Source organism: Eublepharis macularius, chromosome 17 (genome assembly GCF_028583425.1).
Source record: "Eublepharis macularius isolate TG4126 chromosome 17, MPM_Emac_v1.0, whole genome shotgun sequence".
Lineage (NCBI taxonomy): Eukaryota > Metazoa > Chordata > Lepidosauria > Squamata > Eublepharidae > Eublepharis > Eublepharis macularius.
The window spans coordinates 22828724-22847120 of NC_072806.1; the positions used below are offsets into that span (position 1 = coordinate 22828724).

An 18397-nucleotide genomic window follows, 5' to 3' on the forward strand; every position below is an offset into this window, starting at 1 on the left:
CTACCGCCCAAATCACCAGGAATCCCACCCACCCCCCGCCAAAAAAAAGGAATTTCCCAAGCTGTAGTGGGTAATCCTATATCAGCAGCAAGACCTGAAACCGCTGAACTGCTCCAGTTACTTGCTGGAGGAGGAAGATCCATTAACACACCCAGGAAGCTGTATTGCCATGACCCGCTCCGAAGGGGACAAGCCACAGGGCAGTACAGGCCAAAGGGTTTCTACTTGGCCCGGTTCTTCAGTCTAAGCAGTGTACTGCTGAGTGCCTAGTTCCCATCTTACATCTGGACCCTGGCGCTATCTGCACTTTGTGGGATTGTTTTCCTTCCCTTATCTCTTCAAAGCAGATCGCTCTGTTCAAACTTCCTGATTCCTCAAGGTTATGTTTGAAGCTGGTATGGACAACTTGTGCCCATCAGCCAAATATGGCTCGTCAGCTAGCTACCGCTGGCTGCCAAGTGCTTGAAAACTACCCCCCTCATTGCAATCCTAGGCAGGCACCAAGGGGGCACCACTTATGGCAAAGGTAAAGTCCGTCTCTGTAGAGATCGTCTTGTCACAGTTACCCCTGGTAACATCTAGGTTTAATTACATACAGGGCAGGTTCAGAAGCGGGCAGTCAGGCTGCTAAATCACATTAAATATAGATATGGCCTGTCTGATCAGACCAAAGGCTCGTCTTGTCCAGCATCCTATTTCTCAGTAGCAAACCAGAAAGCCTCTAAGTTGGGCACGAAGTTAAGCATCTGTTCCCTTTTGTTTGCCCTCCAGCAAACTATCATTTAGCAGCGACCTGCTGCTGATAATGGAAGTTCCATTTCGCTATGAAGGCTTAGGAAGCTGTGATGGGTCTTTCCTCCTGCATACATTTGTCACATTTCCCCTTTTTAAACCGCCTAAGCTAGCGGCCAAAGCTGTATCTTGGGGCAATGAGCTCCACAAGTTAATGGCATGTCGCGTGATGCAGCTTTTTCGTCTGCCTCTCCAGAATCAACTGCCCATCACCCTAACTGGGGGGATGATCCTAAGTTCAAGTAGTTTAGAAAAGAGAGGGGGGGGGAATTTGATGTGGCTACTTTCACCCCACCAAGCTTAAACTTTAGAAACCTCAATCTAACAGACTTTCATTGACATTTGTTCTAAATTAAAGAAAAAAAAATCCTTAGAGTTTCCCATCATATAAGAAAGGAGCTCCAGTCTCATGAGTCATCATGATGCAAGAGGTCCAGATTCGAATCCTCATTCTGCCATGAAAGTCCACTGGGTGACCTTGAGCCAATCATTCTTTCTCAGCCTAACCTACCCTCACAGGGTGACTGCTGTTGGGAGAAAATGGAGAAGGGGGAAATGGTGTTCTCAGCCAGTTTGGGTCCTCCTTGGGAATGAAACGGGGATAGATAGATAGATAGATAGATAGATAGATAGATAGATAGATAGATAGATAGATAGATAGATAGATAGATAGATAGATAGATAGATAGATAGATAGATAGATAGATAGATAGATAGATAGATAGATAGATAGATAGGTAGGTAGGTAGGTAGGTAGGTAGGTAGGTAGGTAGGTAGGTAGGTAGGTAAGTGCTGGTTGTCCTTTGGCAGAGGAGGATCCCCTTTTTGAGACGGGATGATGACATGCAGACAGAGCATGGCTGCCCCTGGACCCAAAGGGCTAAAATCTAACAGTGCAGTCCTAAGCAGAGTTACTCCAGTCTAAGCCCACTGATTTCAATGGGCTTAGACTGGTGTAACTCTGCTTAGGATTGCACTGTGAGTCTTCTACTGTGCTGTCCCTACAGATCTTTTTAGCTGTGTCCACAAATGGATTTTGCTACTAGCAGATAAGCTTTATGGTCTACGCAACATTTCCTAGATTAATTCTCTTTGCTTATCTGACCAAAGCCTTCTGACGGTGCCATCCTACTAATCAGTAAGATTGATAGCTGCCCAATCATCTGCATTCCGTGCTGGGGCCTCACCTTCTAGAAAGGCATGCTGGAGGTGGTCAGAGAGGCTCCCACGCTCCTGTAATTCCTCAAACTATGTGAAACCAAACTGTTCAGGAGGGCATTTATGCAAAGGGAATGGGGCTATAGGGTAACAGAATGGCTCCGGGGGCATTTTTTGCACTGTTTGACATTTTGGTAATCCTAGTCCTATTGCCTTGCTTATTAATCTGTCGTGCTATTTGATCACATTGTTTTACACCACCTAATCCACCTTGAGAAAGGTGGACTACAAATAAAGTAAGACAGACTACAAATAAAGCAAGCAAGCAAAGTCAGCCCGGTGACAGAGAACCTGGCAAAAGAACCAGCCCTCATACTTGTGATTCCTGATCACGTCCACCCCCAAGCTTTGGAAGGAAATGGGTGCTAGTGACTTGCCGGCATTTCTGCGTTCATTCTTTTTTGGGCAAAGTTTTCCATGAGCCTTCAGTCTCAAAGGGCTGTGCAGCCAAACAAACAAGCACATCCACACCCAAAGGAGAGGTGGTTTGCCTTGGAAACAAATTAAAGATGTGAAATAATCCGTGCGATAATTAAGAGGCAGCTCGGACTGTTCTCTAAGATGCCAGGCTGGCATACCACGCTTGCCATTTAGGGTTGCCAGCTCCAAGTTGGGAAATTCCTGGAGATGTAGGGGGTGAAACCTGGAGAAAGTGGGGTTTGGGGAGAGAAAGGACCTTGGCATGGCATAATTCCATAGAGTCCACCCCCCAAAGTAGCCATTTTCTCCAGGTGAACTGATCTCTGTGGCCTGGAGACCAGTTGTAATTCCGGGAGATCTCCAGCCACTACCTGGAGGCTGGCAACCCTAGTTGTAGCATGGCAATTGGTGCAACAAAAAGCTTCTTAAATGCCGCAGCCAAATGACAGGCTGAAGAAGAAGAGGACACCCACCGGCGGCCAGGACATGGGCAACATTTGCTGTTTTCAGAACAGAACAATAAGTCCACATACCTGGAACATCAATTAATCTCTTGTAGACATTCAGGAACGCTGCCTCTGCTTCTTTGCTTCTTTTACCCAATGCATCAATCTGAAAAAGCAAAGAGGGTGGGGGAGGAGAGGCTGAGTCTCAGATCAGCTCCAAGGGGAAGAAAAAAAGTCCCTGTAACACATCAGTGGGGCGGGATTTATGACTGTATAAACATTACTGGGTAAGCCAGTTCATTTCTCTTTTGAAACGCGAAGCTGAGCTCTCTGTAGGCTAACGGCAGGGCTGGAAAAATATCTCCTGGCTCTTCAGCTTCGAAGCGTCAGCATCCAATTTCTAGGTACATGTTGAATCTGGCTCCTGTTCAGTGGGGGAGGGGGCTGAAGCAAAGGCATGTGCCAATAGCCAGCAAGGAGCAGACCATCCTGACCCGGACGCCTTATAGGGATCAAGAAGCGTCACCTGACCCCTCCGGCTAGTCTGTTCTAGCTACTTTCTTCTCACGTTCCTATGGTCCTCTCCAGAGGAGCCCATCCCCGCTCATCCCAAGATATTTAATGTAATTTTAAAAAATTACACTGCATTGTGCTTATTTAAATTATATTCATAATTTTGGAAAGCCATTGTAGATCTTCAGTGGGAGGAAAACAGGGGAAGAAATCACCAGTTTGGTGAGAGCCAGTTTGGTGTTGTGGTTAAGAGCGCGGGACTCTAATCTGGAAAGCCGGGTTTGATTCCCCACTCCTCCGCCTGAAGCCAGCTGGGTGACCTGGGGTCAGTCATAGCTCTTTCAGAGCTCTCTCAGTTCCACCCACCTCACAGGGTATTTGTTGTGGGGATAATAATGACATACTTTGCAAACCGCTCTGAGTGGGCATTAAGTCGTCCTGAAGGGCGGTATATAAATAGAATGTTGTTGTTATTGTTTTTGTTGTTGTTGTTATTACCTAAATAAAAAAAGCCACAGCAGCACCCCAGACCGCACAACAGGGTTCTACGGTGGATCTTTTGCTTACACCTGAGTTGTCCCAGCTGTGGGAGGACTGACACTCATATGGGATATGTGGCCCAACAAGCATGGGAAGGAACCCCCCTACGGCCACAAAACAAGAGCTGGAACTAGTTCGGGAGAGAGAATGTTCCCCATTTACCTGCAGAAGGAGAACACGTACATTCTTACATGACAGACTAACAGCTAGACTTTACTTGTTAGTCATCTATATTTTTTTCCTACATAAGCAATCTGAGCTGATTTAAGCACCAAACACTAAAAACACGGGTATAGTTTTAGGACCGAAACTGCCTCCTCCATGTGGAAAAGCCCCATCCAGAGAAAATCAAAAGACAATAGGCAAAATAAAAAAGAGCTCTTTTCCAACTTGAAACATTTCACCATTCAACTGTCATCTTCAAATACAACCTGCGTCTCCCTGCACAAGTCCTTTCAGTTCTGCCACTTTTCTGTAAGATGATCTCATGCAACTGGGGGCTGGGTGTGGAAGTTCTCCAAACTTCCATTCATCACACCGTGGGCTCATCTCAGGGAAGGGCCTCTGCGTCCAACAGCCCCCTTGGTCACATGACCTGAAGAAAAAGGCCTGTGCTGAACCAAACGGCATTTCAGCTAGAATTATTTGCAGAGAAATGCCAACAGGGCTGCATTTTGGATCAAAAAAAGCACAGATAGGAAGCACTTCAAGGAGAAATGTAGGCATCCTGATCTTACAGCTTGGCTCTCCATTTAATTGAAGTTTACAGAACCCCCCCCCACACACACACACCCAGCGGAGGGGAAGGGGGGTGCCTGGCGAGAGCCTGACGCCTGCACTCCCCTCCCAACTGCATGTTCTTCCTCCCATAGACTGCCGCTCTGTAAACTTCAATTAAATGGAGAGCCAAGGTGCAAGACCGGACACCTACATTTCCCATCAAAACTTGAGGGAAACTGACAAGCGCCCAACCTGTGTCAGGTGTCACTTGTAGCTTGGCTCTGAGACTCAAGGCGGATTACATAGTGAGGTATTAGTACAGTCAATATCAAGGGCATTTCTATAAACAATGACATAGGGTAAATATATGCAAGTTTACAAAGGCATAACATGAGCAAGAATCCAATACAGAGTTGGCAAAATACTGAAACAGAACATAAGCAATTCTAGGACTGACATTAGACAACATAGAATTACCCAGTAGAGTCATACTTAAAGCAACAGGTAGCACATAGGAGCACATATTTAAAAGCAACTGATGGGACATAAGGCAACGTAACAGCACTGTAAGGCACTGTAATCTGTGTTTAGTTGCATTCTATCATGAAACTGCTCTGAAGAACATTAAAAAGTCAGAAGTGGAAACCAACACTGTCAAGTTAGCAGGTTAGCTAAGCCCCTGCCAGTCGCCCCGGAGCCCCCAAGTTAGAGGCTTTCAGGAAGAAGAGCAGGTAAAGATCTCAACCCAAGACCTTAGTAGCAACCTGCCTGTCAGAACAAATGCTACCAACGTAAACTGGGCCAATGGTCCAACCTAGAAGGCAGCTTTGTGTGTTCCTTCTTGTGTGCAAAGAAAAGCCAGCGCGCAACGTGAGTATGTGTGGGTTTTAAGAGGCATTCTTAAGGCTGAGCAGCGACAAGGCCGCTGCTCTGAAAGACGGCTCATCCAAACCATTAACATGTCAGCTTGGGAAGCAATACATTCTTAACAGCCCGGTGATAAACAACCTGCGCTTGGCCTAAACCATTATGTAGCACTTACCAGACAGGTACAATATCGGCTGTGCCAAGATCAATAAATGCACCTTTTCGCTTTTAATGCCAGCAGCGAAACCTACATCATGAACTAATGGGCCAGGCCCCTTTATTTCTTTATTTAAGGTGTATGTGTGTGTGTGTGTGGGGGGGGCACCAGCATCCGTCTGATTCACCAAAACAGTTAAAAATTAGTACGTGCAGTATAGCTAAGTTTTGAGCAATTTTTAACGTTTGTTTTTAAAACAGGGAAAAAGCAACCAGTACAGAGACTGAGCCAATGAACAGTTTTTGCTGCTAGAAGTCAAATTTCCCCATGAGCACTGAGAGCTTAAAACTTGTTTTGATCAAATCCAGTTTGCTTTTAAAGAGAAATTGGGTACACACAGGATTCTAACAAACTTTAAAAGTTACAGATTAGAACCTGGATGGTGAAACGGACAGACTTGAAAACCCAGGTTCACGTCACTGTTACCACATCTTCAAATTCTGCTGCCTTCTACCTTCTCCCCTCCAGTCCTTGTGGGCTGCTGATTGGCAGTACAAATGTGAAAGAGTCCCCAGTCTCCTTAAAGAACTGCAACTCCAAAGGTTTCTTGAAGGAGAGCCCTTAATGGGGTAAATCAGGTTATGAAATCAAGATATTTCTCCATCCTGGGTTGTTATTGCCCGACACAGCAGAGGTCCTTGACTTCCATTGAACAGCCCACAATGGGCATATAACTGTGAGTCTCTCGACATGAGACATCTGACATATGATGAATACGTGTCGGGAGATCCAATGTTAGCCAGGAAGGGTAGTTTTAAAAGACAGAGCCAGGGACAGGGCAAAGGCTTTGCTATACACTGGAGGAGTGTGAAGGGGCTGTGAAATGCCAGAAGGGAAACTTCAGCCCATTATAACCTCTCCAGGTCCAAGCCCAGCTCTGGAAGGCAGCTCCAGCCCATTCCCATTCCTTGCAGCCCTCTGGTTCTGATCCCACAGTTTTAAACTGGAGAGGTGAAATTGACAGAGCCTTCGGGAGGCTCCTCAACTAGAGCCAGCATCTTTTCGGTCCTGGCTCCCACCTGGTGGAATGCTTCCTGCGGAGATCAGGGCCTGGCAGGACCTACTATCCTTCTGCTGGGGCTGCAAGACAGAGTTGTTCCGCCAGGCACATGGCTGAGGCTGGCCGGCCTGAACAAAGGGGTGTATAAAATTCTAACCCTGCCTGTGAAGGCTGTCCACCATCCTGTTTTTAAATTTGTATTTGCTGTTTTAATGTGGATGAAATTTTTATTGTGTTTTAATAGGTTGTTATCTGCCTTGAGCCTGCCCGCAGGGAGGGTGGAATAGAAATTTGAAATGAATGAATGAAATTAACAAACCCGCTGAGGAGCAATCTCGGCAGACCATGTCTTATAAAACCACACTTCCCCGCTAACACTGCGTCTCCCTACAGTTGACAAACATGTGTTGAGGCTTCTCGTGTAGAAACTCAGTGTTAAGACACACAGAGGGGAAGGGCTCAATCCCTGGCACCACCAGTTGAAGGCTCTGAAGCCACAGGGCTTGTGAAAGCTCTTTCTCTGCCTGAGACTCAAGAAAGCTCCTGCCAGTAAGAATAGACAATATTGAGCTAGAGATGGAGAGAGTCTGTATATGGCAGATCCATATGTTTATAACCAATGTCTGGTGCGCTGCAATGTGCACAGTTTATCTGAAAAACCTTCCACGTATCTGTGCTCTTTTCCAAATGCCACATACCACAGAGCAGCCAAAAAGGCAGGGCTAAGCTCCTTTTTCCCCCTCCTGTATGGGAGGTGGAGGAAGCAGCAGGGCTTTCTTCAGCTCCTACAGCAGACAAGCCTCTCTTTGCCACTCTTACCTCCGAACTACACTATTTCACTCTTCTCCAGCTGTATCACCTTCGCTTCATCCAACTCTCTTTCTCATTTCCGGATACGAATCACTCCCACCAGTTTAACCTTGGAACCATTCGAAGTTTTCAGCAGGGAAGTGTGTGGCCCCACCACACCATGCTTTCCTTGGCAGAACACAAACTCTTTCCTTGCCACACAGCTCTTGGCTGGCATGGAGCAGGTCTACAGCCTTGTCTGCTCGCAACACGCCAGTTGTAGACAGCGGCATTCCCCTCATAAACAGATGGTTTCCATCACCCTCCTTACAACTAAGGGACAAAGCCACAGAGCCACTGCTAAAGCAGAAAGGAGACCGTCCACAAAATGAGAATTCCCCTCAGGCGATAGAATATGATCTTGATAATGAGAAAATTGCAATGGAGGGTGATTTGGAAAATCGTTAGGGAAAAATGTTATTTTCAGGACACAGTAACTGGCAATTTGATTTGTGGGTATGTCACCCAGCTGATAACAATGTAAAAACTAAGAGGGAATATCACCTTGTGGTGATCTTTTCTCCCAAAAAGCTTCACTGCAAAGGAAAAGGAATAGCCTGCCTAGCATCTTATAATGGCCAGTCTCTTTTTGCTCCGTACTCAACATAACCTTTCCTGTTCTTAACCTCCTCTGTGTCCTGTAGTCCGAAATCCAACCCGCTTCTTACTCTTTAACCCACTCCCTCGTTTCTTACTCCTAACACCCATAAACACACTTCTCTCATTCTTAAAGATGAAGACTTGCAACCTAGAAATGAACCAACCCCCAAGACACGTTTTCTCCCTGCCAACAAGAATGGAGATATGAATTTGCCTTCTGCCGAGCAAGACTACTGGATCCAGTGCAGTTTGTTCTGTACAGTAACTGCTGTCCAGGGTCTCTGGTTGAAAAAGTTTTTTTCTAACATCTGCTACCCTAGACTGTTCTGTATTGAAGATACCAGAGAATGAACCACAGGATCTCAATTTGTATCCTGCCTTACTACCATTAAAATGGCCCTCTAGGTAAGCTTACAACACAGTGCGTATATACCTGCAGGTAAGGTGTATGTAAATAAAATCTTCTACATGCCCATCCACTGAGCCAAAGGCGATCCCCACAAATAACCTGCAACTCCCCACTTCAATATGCACAGCACTGCTGGGAGGAAGTTACAAGGCATCAATTATCCTGCGGACATGTTAGATTTGCTCCAGATTGTTTCGGTTTTATTACAATGGCGGAAGGAGACCATTTTAATCAAAAAGGCTGCAAAAACTCACAGCCCCGAATCAATGAAACAAAAGAAAGGCTGTGGGTTTCACCACGTGCTGCCGACTTCCACGATCCAGAGCGATTTGTAATAGCCTCGCTCAACGTCTGTTTCCCTGCTACATCGCTCCTGACCGCAACATTACATTTATTCGACAGCAAAGCAGCTCCGGGTCTCGAAGAGGTTAACACTTGGAGCGCTTGGCCGATCTCCAGCCCCTGTACTCAAAATCGGTGCTAATGCAAAGAAGCACCCAGGCCGGTCATGATTAATAGACTGCCACAGACACCGGCTTTCCACATAACACACACTTTTCATTCCCCTGCTTCCATAGATCATGGACTTATCCTCAAAATATCTGACTGAAATTGAATTTGGCTTCTCTCTCAACCGTTCATTTCCTATGTTATGCAAGGTTATATCCTTTTCTGCATGAGCAGAACCCAAACCAGCTGCAGATCCTCGGAAAGAAAATGTGGTTCCAATTACAAAAGCTGGCCTGGATATTGAACCACAGTTCGGCTGTGGCTCTAATTGAGCTATCACGGAGCGAGTCTACAGTAAAGAAATTGGATTAATTAGGTTTGTAAATTTAAACATAAGGAATCTGGGGGTAGGGAGGGATAGGTACTTAGCAAAGAAGGTGAAGCTGCGTAAGAGCAAGAGGGGAAACAGAGAGAAAGTGAGAGGGATCTCTTTAGCAGAGCATTATCCACCCCCATCACTCTCACAACTCTTCTAGTATTGGCATCTGGTATTGCCTGCTCTGGTTGTTTTCAGACACGTAAAACTCAAAAGTTTAAATAACAATACATTTATATACAGCTTTCGGCATTCAAAGCACTTTTATCTTCTGGCTGCAGGTCTCAGCACAGACCTGTAAGATAGGCCAGTATTGATACCCCCGTAAGGGGGTGGGACTCCAGCAATGGGAGAATTTGGCTTGCTGATGGCCAAAGTGAGTGGGTGGCGGAGTGGAAGTGTGAACCAGGGGCCTTCCAAACCACAGTTTGTTCTCTTAGTTCACAGGCCCGGGAGACAGTTTATACTCATGTTTTACACTCAGCTGCAGGATTTCAGTACCTGTGAGGAGAACTAGAGAGGAACAAGGTCACTCGTATACTAGTTACTACGCCTGCTGCTGCAATATCTAGAAACAGCTGGGCAACTCCTGCCCACATTATTCTACAGACATCCCCCGCCACCATTATTAAAAATTCCTATATATGTAAGAATTTGAGGTTCTGGACTAATAATTTTTAAAACGTTTGCCACTGTTTTCATGTTCTATTTATCTGAAACGGTGATAATAAGTCTTGAATGAGCTTACAATCTTTCACATGGGGAATGGTGCTTGTAACACTCCAGGTGAAGGATCACAGTCCAACACTTATTCCCCTCCCTCCAGCACCAGGTGACTAATACACACTGTTAAAAGCTTTACTCTACCTGTCGCATATTGTATTCATTCATTCTGCAGTCATCTGACTCAAAAGCCAGGAGTGTGTTGATTCTTTGAGATATACTAGAAAAACACAGTGGCCCTAAAAACAGGTTAAGAGACTCCAGTGGTTGAAGCATGTGCAAGCTGTAGTAGGCTGGGCACTGCATGATGTCCTGGTGTTCATGAGTATGCATTTATGCACATGGCCTCTAGATGTAACTTTTAGAGAGACTGAGGAAAGGATGAAATTTGAAAAATGAAAGCCCCTAAACTCAAGCTTTAAAAAAATGCAGAAACTAGGGACAAAATTAAAAGCAGAGATTTACCATGGATGGCAGCCAGAAAAGAAGCAAGAGCTTTGAGAGGAGCTTTCTTCGTCATCCTAAGCACATCTTCCAAGCCCATCAACTGCATTGGATTTCAGAGGGTGCAACTCTACTTAAGCTTGCATGGTAGGTATACGCTTCTGAACCCACGTTGTTCTTGACAAGAGTTTAATAGCTAGCTGGTCAATGTGAAACACAGAACGTGGAACCAATGAGCGATTCAATCCTAGGCTACTCCCTGCTCCGCTAGATTTATTAGGGAGTGCAGTTTATTTATCCATGGTCTTAATATTTTCAAGTCCTACCTCCACGTTTAAAATGACCGGCGAGTCTGCCCTTAAAGGCCACTTGCCATATCAAATGGGGAAAAGTGTGCGGAAAACACACAGCAGATCAGGTTCTTTTCAGAGTATCTGCCTTCCAGCAAGTTCTGAATTCGGAACTCCTCTGTTGCTCTTGGACACGAATACTCTGCCACATGAAAAGAATACGGGTGACCTCAGGAAATCCTCACCCAGTCTTAAAAATAGCTGCTCAGTGACATCACAAATGCAGGTTCAGACACTCTGTTTCCTAATGTTCAGGCTTCTTTGTTGTTCCCAATGGTTAGTCTAGCCCAGAAAGCTCCAAAAATACGTAGGTTTGTAATGTTTAATCAACTGAACAGTAAGATTGGCAGCCTTCTGACTGACTACAAAGAGGCCCCATATTAATTGGGCAGCAGATTTGTTTAAACGTATTTTTTTTTACAGTAGTACAGATAAAATGCTGCAGATGGAGAAAAGCTATCTTTGAAGAGGTATTTTCCCGTCTCTCTTCAATGCAAGCAAATGCTTCTTCTATGATTCTGACAGCTATGACACAGACGGGCATTATCTAAAACCAGAGTATGCTGTTTGCTTCAGAAATGTCTTTACTCATATGAAAATTGATTGATTAAAACACATGAAACTGGAAATGATTTTCTTAAAGCAGGCAGACCAGACCATTCTGAGCTATAGGGACCACGAGCAGAAGGGCGCTTCAGACTCATGGGGAGGGACATGGCAGAGCACAGATTTTGTACGCAGACTGTCCAAGGTTTGAGCCAGGATATTCTGCATGCAAAGTGGTGGGCCAGCACGTGCCTCCAGCATACACCTGGCCCACACCATCACTGTGTCGTGTACATTTGGAGAGAGGGGAGTGCATATTTATTATATTATTTATTTATTATTATTAGATTAGATTTTTAGTCCGCCCTCCCCAACAGGCGGGCTCAGGGCAGAGTACAACGTTTCAATTTACAGAAATAACAGTTAAAACAGATAAAACATTATACAAATACCATTAAAACAATTTTATACAATAAATACAATACAGCTTCTCTTCAGATGGCAATGATAAAATACTGCTTTTCAAGCCCTGGCTCATATATAGGCTCATATGTAGGGTGGTGGACAGATGTTTAGAGTGGCCAGTGGGGGGCCCAACCTAGCCTCCACCATATGCCTGGTGGAACATCTCTGTTTTACAGGCCAGGTGGAAAAATAACAAATCCTGCCGGGCCCTGGTTTCCTCAGACAGGGAGTTCCACCAGGTCGGTGCCAGGACCAAAAAGGCCCTGGCTCTGGTTGAGACCAGGCAGGCCTCCCTTGGGCCAGGGACCACCAACAGTTGTTTATTTGTTGAACAAAGCATCCTCTCGGGTACATATGGGGAGAGGCAGTCCTGCAGATATGCTGGGCTCAATCCACATAGGGTTTTATAGGTCAACACCAAAACCTTGAACCGGACCCGGTACTCAACGGGTAACCAGTTCCCTATATGCTCCCTAATTGGGACCCTTGCAATTACTCACGCAGCTGCATTTTGGACCAGCTGTAGCCTCTGGATCAGGCTCAGGGGAAGCCCTGCATAAAGCGAGTTGCAGTAGTCTAGCATAAAAACCCCAGGCTCTGTCCCTAGGATATCTCATTGAACGACCCCAGCAGCAGGGAAAGGCCTGATCTGCTAGAGAGCTACTGCAAGTCAGGCAAGATAATGCAGACTTAGATGAATGAGTGGAGCAAGTGACTCAGAAAACAGCTTCAGATGTTCAACTGCAGCTGAATTCTAAGCAAACCTCAGAGGAGGTCATGTGCCTTGGGATGCTATTAATGGTGGTCCTCTCTTTGCAGAACTGTTCCCAAAGGGAATTCCCGTCCCCCAACAGCCCTCTCTGCCTCGTATGTGGTGTTCAGGAACCTAGCAGAAACATTTTCAGTCCAAGGACCATCCTGGAAATGATCTTGGTTTTGGCTTCACATGATTGCTGGCTACAATTTTCTAGTAGCCTCTTTTGCTCATTTCTAGAAATTGCTTAGGGCACAAAACTGCATTAACTGCCACAATGAGCGACAAATATTTAAAAACTAAGGGCCCTCCCAAGAACCTTCATCATCATCACCATCACCACCACCACCACCACCACCACATCAGGAAGGGACTGGGGAATTATTCGGTTTACAAAGTACAACAGAAACCCTCACTGGATAAGCCTGTAGAAGCCAACAATTACAAGATGACCGAATTCCAGTGGGTGTCCAAAGTTTAATTTCAGAAACAGTAATTCAATTGTAAGATGCAACAGACATTTCAATATTGTTTAATCACTGAGCAAACCTAGTAGGACGCTTTACCTTCTCTCCCTCCCCCACCCAAAACAAGCTACAGGGTTGGCTCCAAGTATCTGGTCCACCACCCAGCCAGAACAGTGACCTCGGGGTGGTGGCCCCTGTTTTACGGAACTCCCTTATCAAGGAAACCTGACAGATGTTCCCTGCTGGCTCTTTGAAGAGGAGGAAATCTTCTGTTTTCTAAAGTACGTACTTTACAAGGCCAGTTAAACTGATGGCTTAAAAAAATCACATGAGACCTAAAATCATATTCTACTAGCTTTTCCTATTACTGCTTTTTATGGCTGGTTTGGTTTTACTGAATGTATTGGTCCATGTTTATTGTACTTTCAAAACCATAAAATTGAAAGGCAGTCCATAAATAGAATTTAACTAAGTAAATAAATGGGGTGGGCGGGGAGGGAGAGCATCACTGGGTAAAAAGAACCTTTGTCGGAACGGGACGCTCAAGACATTGCTTCAAACTGCTGCCCGTACTGAAGAGGCATAACGCAACCGGCATCAGTGTGCGTGTCCTTCCCTCAGCGAGCAGCACCACTCACATGACTGCAAATCACACTTCCCACTGGTCTCTTAAAAGGCCAGAAGAGGAGCCAGAAAGATTGGGCAGCCGCCATGGTGGCCATGAATGGTCAAAGGACCCATGACACACTGACCAAGGGCTAAAGTTCCTCAACCATTCAAGGGTTCCCGACATGTACCCAAACTCAGCCAATAGTTTTTCAAGCTGCCAAACCTGCAATCAAATGAAGATCAGCATGTGATCTTGGGCCAGTAGTTCCCTGCAGCTGACCTACCCCAAAGGGATAGCTGCAAAGATAAAACAAGGGAAGGATGGAGAACCATGAGCTCCACAGAAAGAGGTTGGGATCAAAGGCTAACAAGCAAAGCACTTGGTCTAACAGTTAAAGGTGATGGAGGGGCCCTACCGCTTCACAATGCAATCCTAAGCAGAGTTACTCCAGTCTAAGCCCATTGATTTCAATGGGCTTAGACTGAAGTAACTCCACTTAGGATTGTACGGTTAGAGTATCAGCTCCAAAGCACCTCACACCATGAAGGCCTGGAACGGGTAGTGGGGAAAATCTCCCTCTATGGTCCCATGTTCATTATCACACTTTCAAAGAGAAAAGGTCTTGACTGCATCATAGAAAACCCTCAAGCCCTTGAAGAGGTCCACCAACCCACCACATTTAAAAAGGCAACAGGAAGAAAAAGGACAAGAACTTACCTCTCCCTGGAAACTTTTCAGTAATGGAGCTACCTGTTTCCGCAGGTCCTGGAAGACAAAAAAAAGCCAATGTATACATCAGGAAACAGCCGTGCCTTTTTTTAAAAGCAAAAAAATGGAGGAGGGGGGAGTGTGAATTCACCAAGCTAAAAATGCAACGGTTTGAATATATTTGGGGCATTTCCATCAGCTACTCTCTCAGCGCTTTTTCATTTCACCAATTTTATCATATTAGCTGAAGGCTGATTACATTTTTAATCGAAACACTGCTATGAGCAAGGAGTGTAGCAAAAAAAAAATATCCATTTTAAACTGGCTTATGAATCCAGCCCAATACACAATTACGGCTGTCCCAGGGGAAGAGAATTAGTTAACAAAAGCCTGTAGTAATGTTGGGTAATCAGTGAACTCCTTCAGCCTAACAACTCAACTGAAACAGTGCAATGAATGACTAATGGGATGTAAAACATGTGTACCCACATGGAATGGGATCAAGCAAGACCCCTCCCTCCCAGCCCCTCCAAGCAGCGCTTCCTTCCAACACGCCAGCAACTGGACATCATTTATTTAGATCTACAGCCTCACCTGCACCGTGGGATTTATGGCAGACTTGCTGATTTGGAGCAAGCCAACGTCTTTGGTGGCCCACCTGCATTATTTTAAAAAACCTCCATCCCCAAAGATGCCATGCTCCTTGAGGTCTTTAATATCCAACCCCTGAAAGTTATTGGTGTCCATGCATGCAGGGCCTGATCACTGCGCCAGCTGCCCTCCAGGGTACCCCCAACTACCCATGCCTCCCCCGGCTCATCTTGCTCCAACGTCTCCTGTAGGCAAACACAGAGAGAGACAGAGCAAGGCTAAAGGGGATCAAAGACAGCTGTTTCTCTGCCCCCACCACCATCTCTCAAACTAGAAAAAGGGGGATTATCCCTAAGGCCCCTACAAGGTCATGAGGGGGGGGTGTCTTCCGGAGCAATTGTCATTTTCTGATGGGAAATTTAAAAAGTTTTGCTGGCTGACAGCTAGGGCCCCTAGCCTGCACTAGGCCTTGGCAGGTGCCCAAGTATACCAAACCCTGATGCCAGCCCTGAATGCCAGCCAGGATGTGCAGGTGGCACAGTAAGCTCACCCCCATCAGTATGGTGTGTGTGAAGAGCAGGGTCAAGCCGGATGACACTTGACAATTGCACGTGCCCCCACCCCTCTCTGGGTGACCACTTATGTGCTACAAAGAAATGTAACAAAAAGGTGGGCAATTTGAGGTAATAAAATTTAAGGAACTTAAAAGGTACTTACTTACACAGCTGACAAGCAGGTGCCAAGAAGAGAAAATACAGAAAGGGGAGATGGACCAAAGAGGAACCCAGCTGGATCAAGCCAAGCCCAGTACCCCAACTTCCACATTGGCCCACCAGTTACCTCTGAGAAGCCCACAACCCCAGCAAGAAAACCACCAGCCCTCCCTCACTCTCAACTCCCCTGCAACTGTTTTCCATGGTATACTGCCATTGAGCAGGGAGGTTCTATTTACAAACAGAGATTATCATGGCTAACAGCCATTAATCAATATCCTCCTCGTCTTCCATAAATTTCTTTGATTCCTTTTTAAAGCCATCTAAAAACCAGTGGCCATCACCACACTACAAATGCAGCACATTTCAAAGCAAAATTCTGCATTTGTGTGAAGGCATAATTTCTTTGGCCTATCCTAAATATGTTGCCATCTGTTTCACGAGGTGATTCCTGAATTTTGGTAGCTTGGAAAAGGAATATTTAAGGGGGAAACGCTACCATGCTTCAGGAAGGAGAAGAGGGCAGCTCTCAGCTGGTCCAAGAGTGGGCATATGGTGTAGTGGTCAGAATATCAGGCTAGGATCTGGGAGTCCCAGGTTTGAATTCCCATTTTGGCATGGATGCATGCTGGGTGTCTTGGGCCAGTCACACACACTCCATCTAACCTACCTCACAGACAATAAGATGGAGGAGAGATGACGTGAACCACTTTGGAAAGAAAGGTGGGGTATAAATAAAGGAAAAATCTTAAAATGTGGTGGATCTTTTTGCATGCCTCCCTTCTGGCGCTCCCAGACAGAACAGTTCTGTAATACTTAATCTGCCTTTGCCCAAATCTAACCTCCCAACTCTCATGTGCCCTCCTGTTTAAAAAAAAAGAAACAGAGAGGGGGGGTACATACAGAGAGCTAGTTTTTGTCCGCCAATGATTTCTTTGTGTCGTGGTATCCTAACAGAACTCTGCATGGCAGTTCTCCCTCGGCCATCTGAGTGAGCTGTGCTTTTCTGACATGGGATTACTCTGTGATCAAATGCATACAATCAATCATTCAAGTGCAGTATCTGTAAAAAGCACCACAAATGTATTAACTGGTATCTGGTTCCTCCTTTTGTATTCTCTGGATCAGCATTCAAAGGCGATGAAGAAATAAAAACACAGTGGTGGCCCGAACCCAAACTGGGGCGAGCCAAGTTTTAGACTCAACTCGAGTTCTGAGTTGTATAATAGATATAATCGCCCTCATCCTTATCCAATTTTGATTCCAAAGGAGGAGATATGCTACTTAAACTTGACATTTATGATGGCAACACACCCAGAAACAGCTTGATGCAGAGTACCATTTAAGTCCTGCTCTTGCACAGAGTTCCAGCTTCCCAGCAGTCTCCCATCCAAGAGAACTGGGCTCATACCTGCTTAGCACCAGCAATGTGCCAAGCAGGTGTGTAACCTCAGCTACTTCCAGAATAGTAACTGGACCCCAACAGAGCCTCTCAGAATGTGTGCCTGACTGCCTGTGTCTTGCCAGGAAGCATCCCTACATGACCTCCCGTCATTTCTCTGGGACCAAAGTGCAAGGCATCCACACCAGGCAGTGTACTCTCCCCTAAACTGGGGGTGAGGGGCCAAGTGATTCAGCCTACACACCATCACGGAGCAGACGCAGCAGGGAGACCAGCCAAGCACGATACCTGCTGACATGGTATGTACCTATAAACAAGGTAGAATTCCAGCCCCTCCCATTTTAGGACTTCAAATGGCCTAGGGCTATCCTGATTGGATCAGATCTCGGATGCTAAGCAGGGTCGGCCCTGGTTAGTACTTGGATGGGAGACCACCTAGGAAGTCCAGGGTGGCTGCACAGAGGTAGACAATGTCAAACCACCTCTGTTCGTCTCTTGCCTTGGAAACCCTATGGAGGTCACCGTCAGCGAAAGCACTTTGCACACACACACACACACACAAGGACACAGCAGGAGAGGATGAAAAAATCAAAAGGGGGGGGGGGCAGGAGGTGGCCAATCTTTCATGCTGCTGGCCCCGAAGTTCCTGCTAGATTTACTGCTGGCAAAATGGAAAATTCCCCATAAGGCAATGTTCTTCACTATTACCCCAGTGTCAGATGTAGTTCCTGCTTTGTTCGCACTAAACCGAACAGACAAAAAAATAAGCCTCTCAGCCAGGTACAAAAGGAGTCTGCAGCACCAGAAAACAAACAAAGGAAGGCATCGGAAGATTTTTGCCAGTCTTGAGAAATATTCAGCAGCTGTTTGGGGCTGCGATCAGAAAAGGGAGGAGGCTGCTCCATAGGAAACGGCTGACCACGTATTAATACTCCCCAAGGGTAGGTGGCACCAAGCTCTCCAACAAACAATGATCTGTTAAAGCGAAAAACTTGACCTTTCCAAGTTCTTCTTCCCCAAATAAACTCCTTTCAAAAGTCCGCCGCTATGTGCCAGTAAGAAGGGGAAAGCATCAAGCGCTGAGTATGGGGGTTCTTGAAGCAGTTGGAAGAACCAGGCGTTACCTTGACGGTCTTATTTATTTTTAACAGCAGGTGATGGGCCATCATGAGCCAAAACATCCTCCCCTCTACATAAGAGCCTGTGT

General features: G+C 45.9%; 1 protein-coding gene across 2 annotated transcripts in view; it reads right to left on the reverse strand.

The window, feature by feature from the left end:
* The window catches only part of CUX1 (cut like homeobox 1), a 332631-nt gene that overhangs the window by 163700 nt on the left and 150534 nt on the right, over nt 1-18397 (reverse strand). For both annotated transcript variants that reach the window (XM_055001346.1, XM_055001347.1), the window contains exons 3-4: nt 14494-14541; nt 2964-3042 (exon numbers count right to left, since the gene is read on the reverse strand). In XM_055001346.1, the coding sequence (XP_054857321.1) occupies nt 2964-3042; nt 14494-14541 (127 nt within the window). The remainder of the gene's footprint in view (nt 1-2963; nt 3043-14493; nt 14542-18397) is intronic.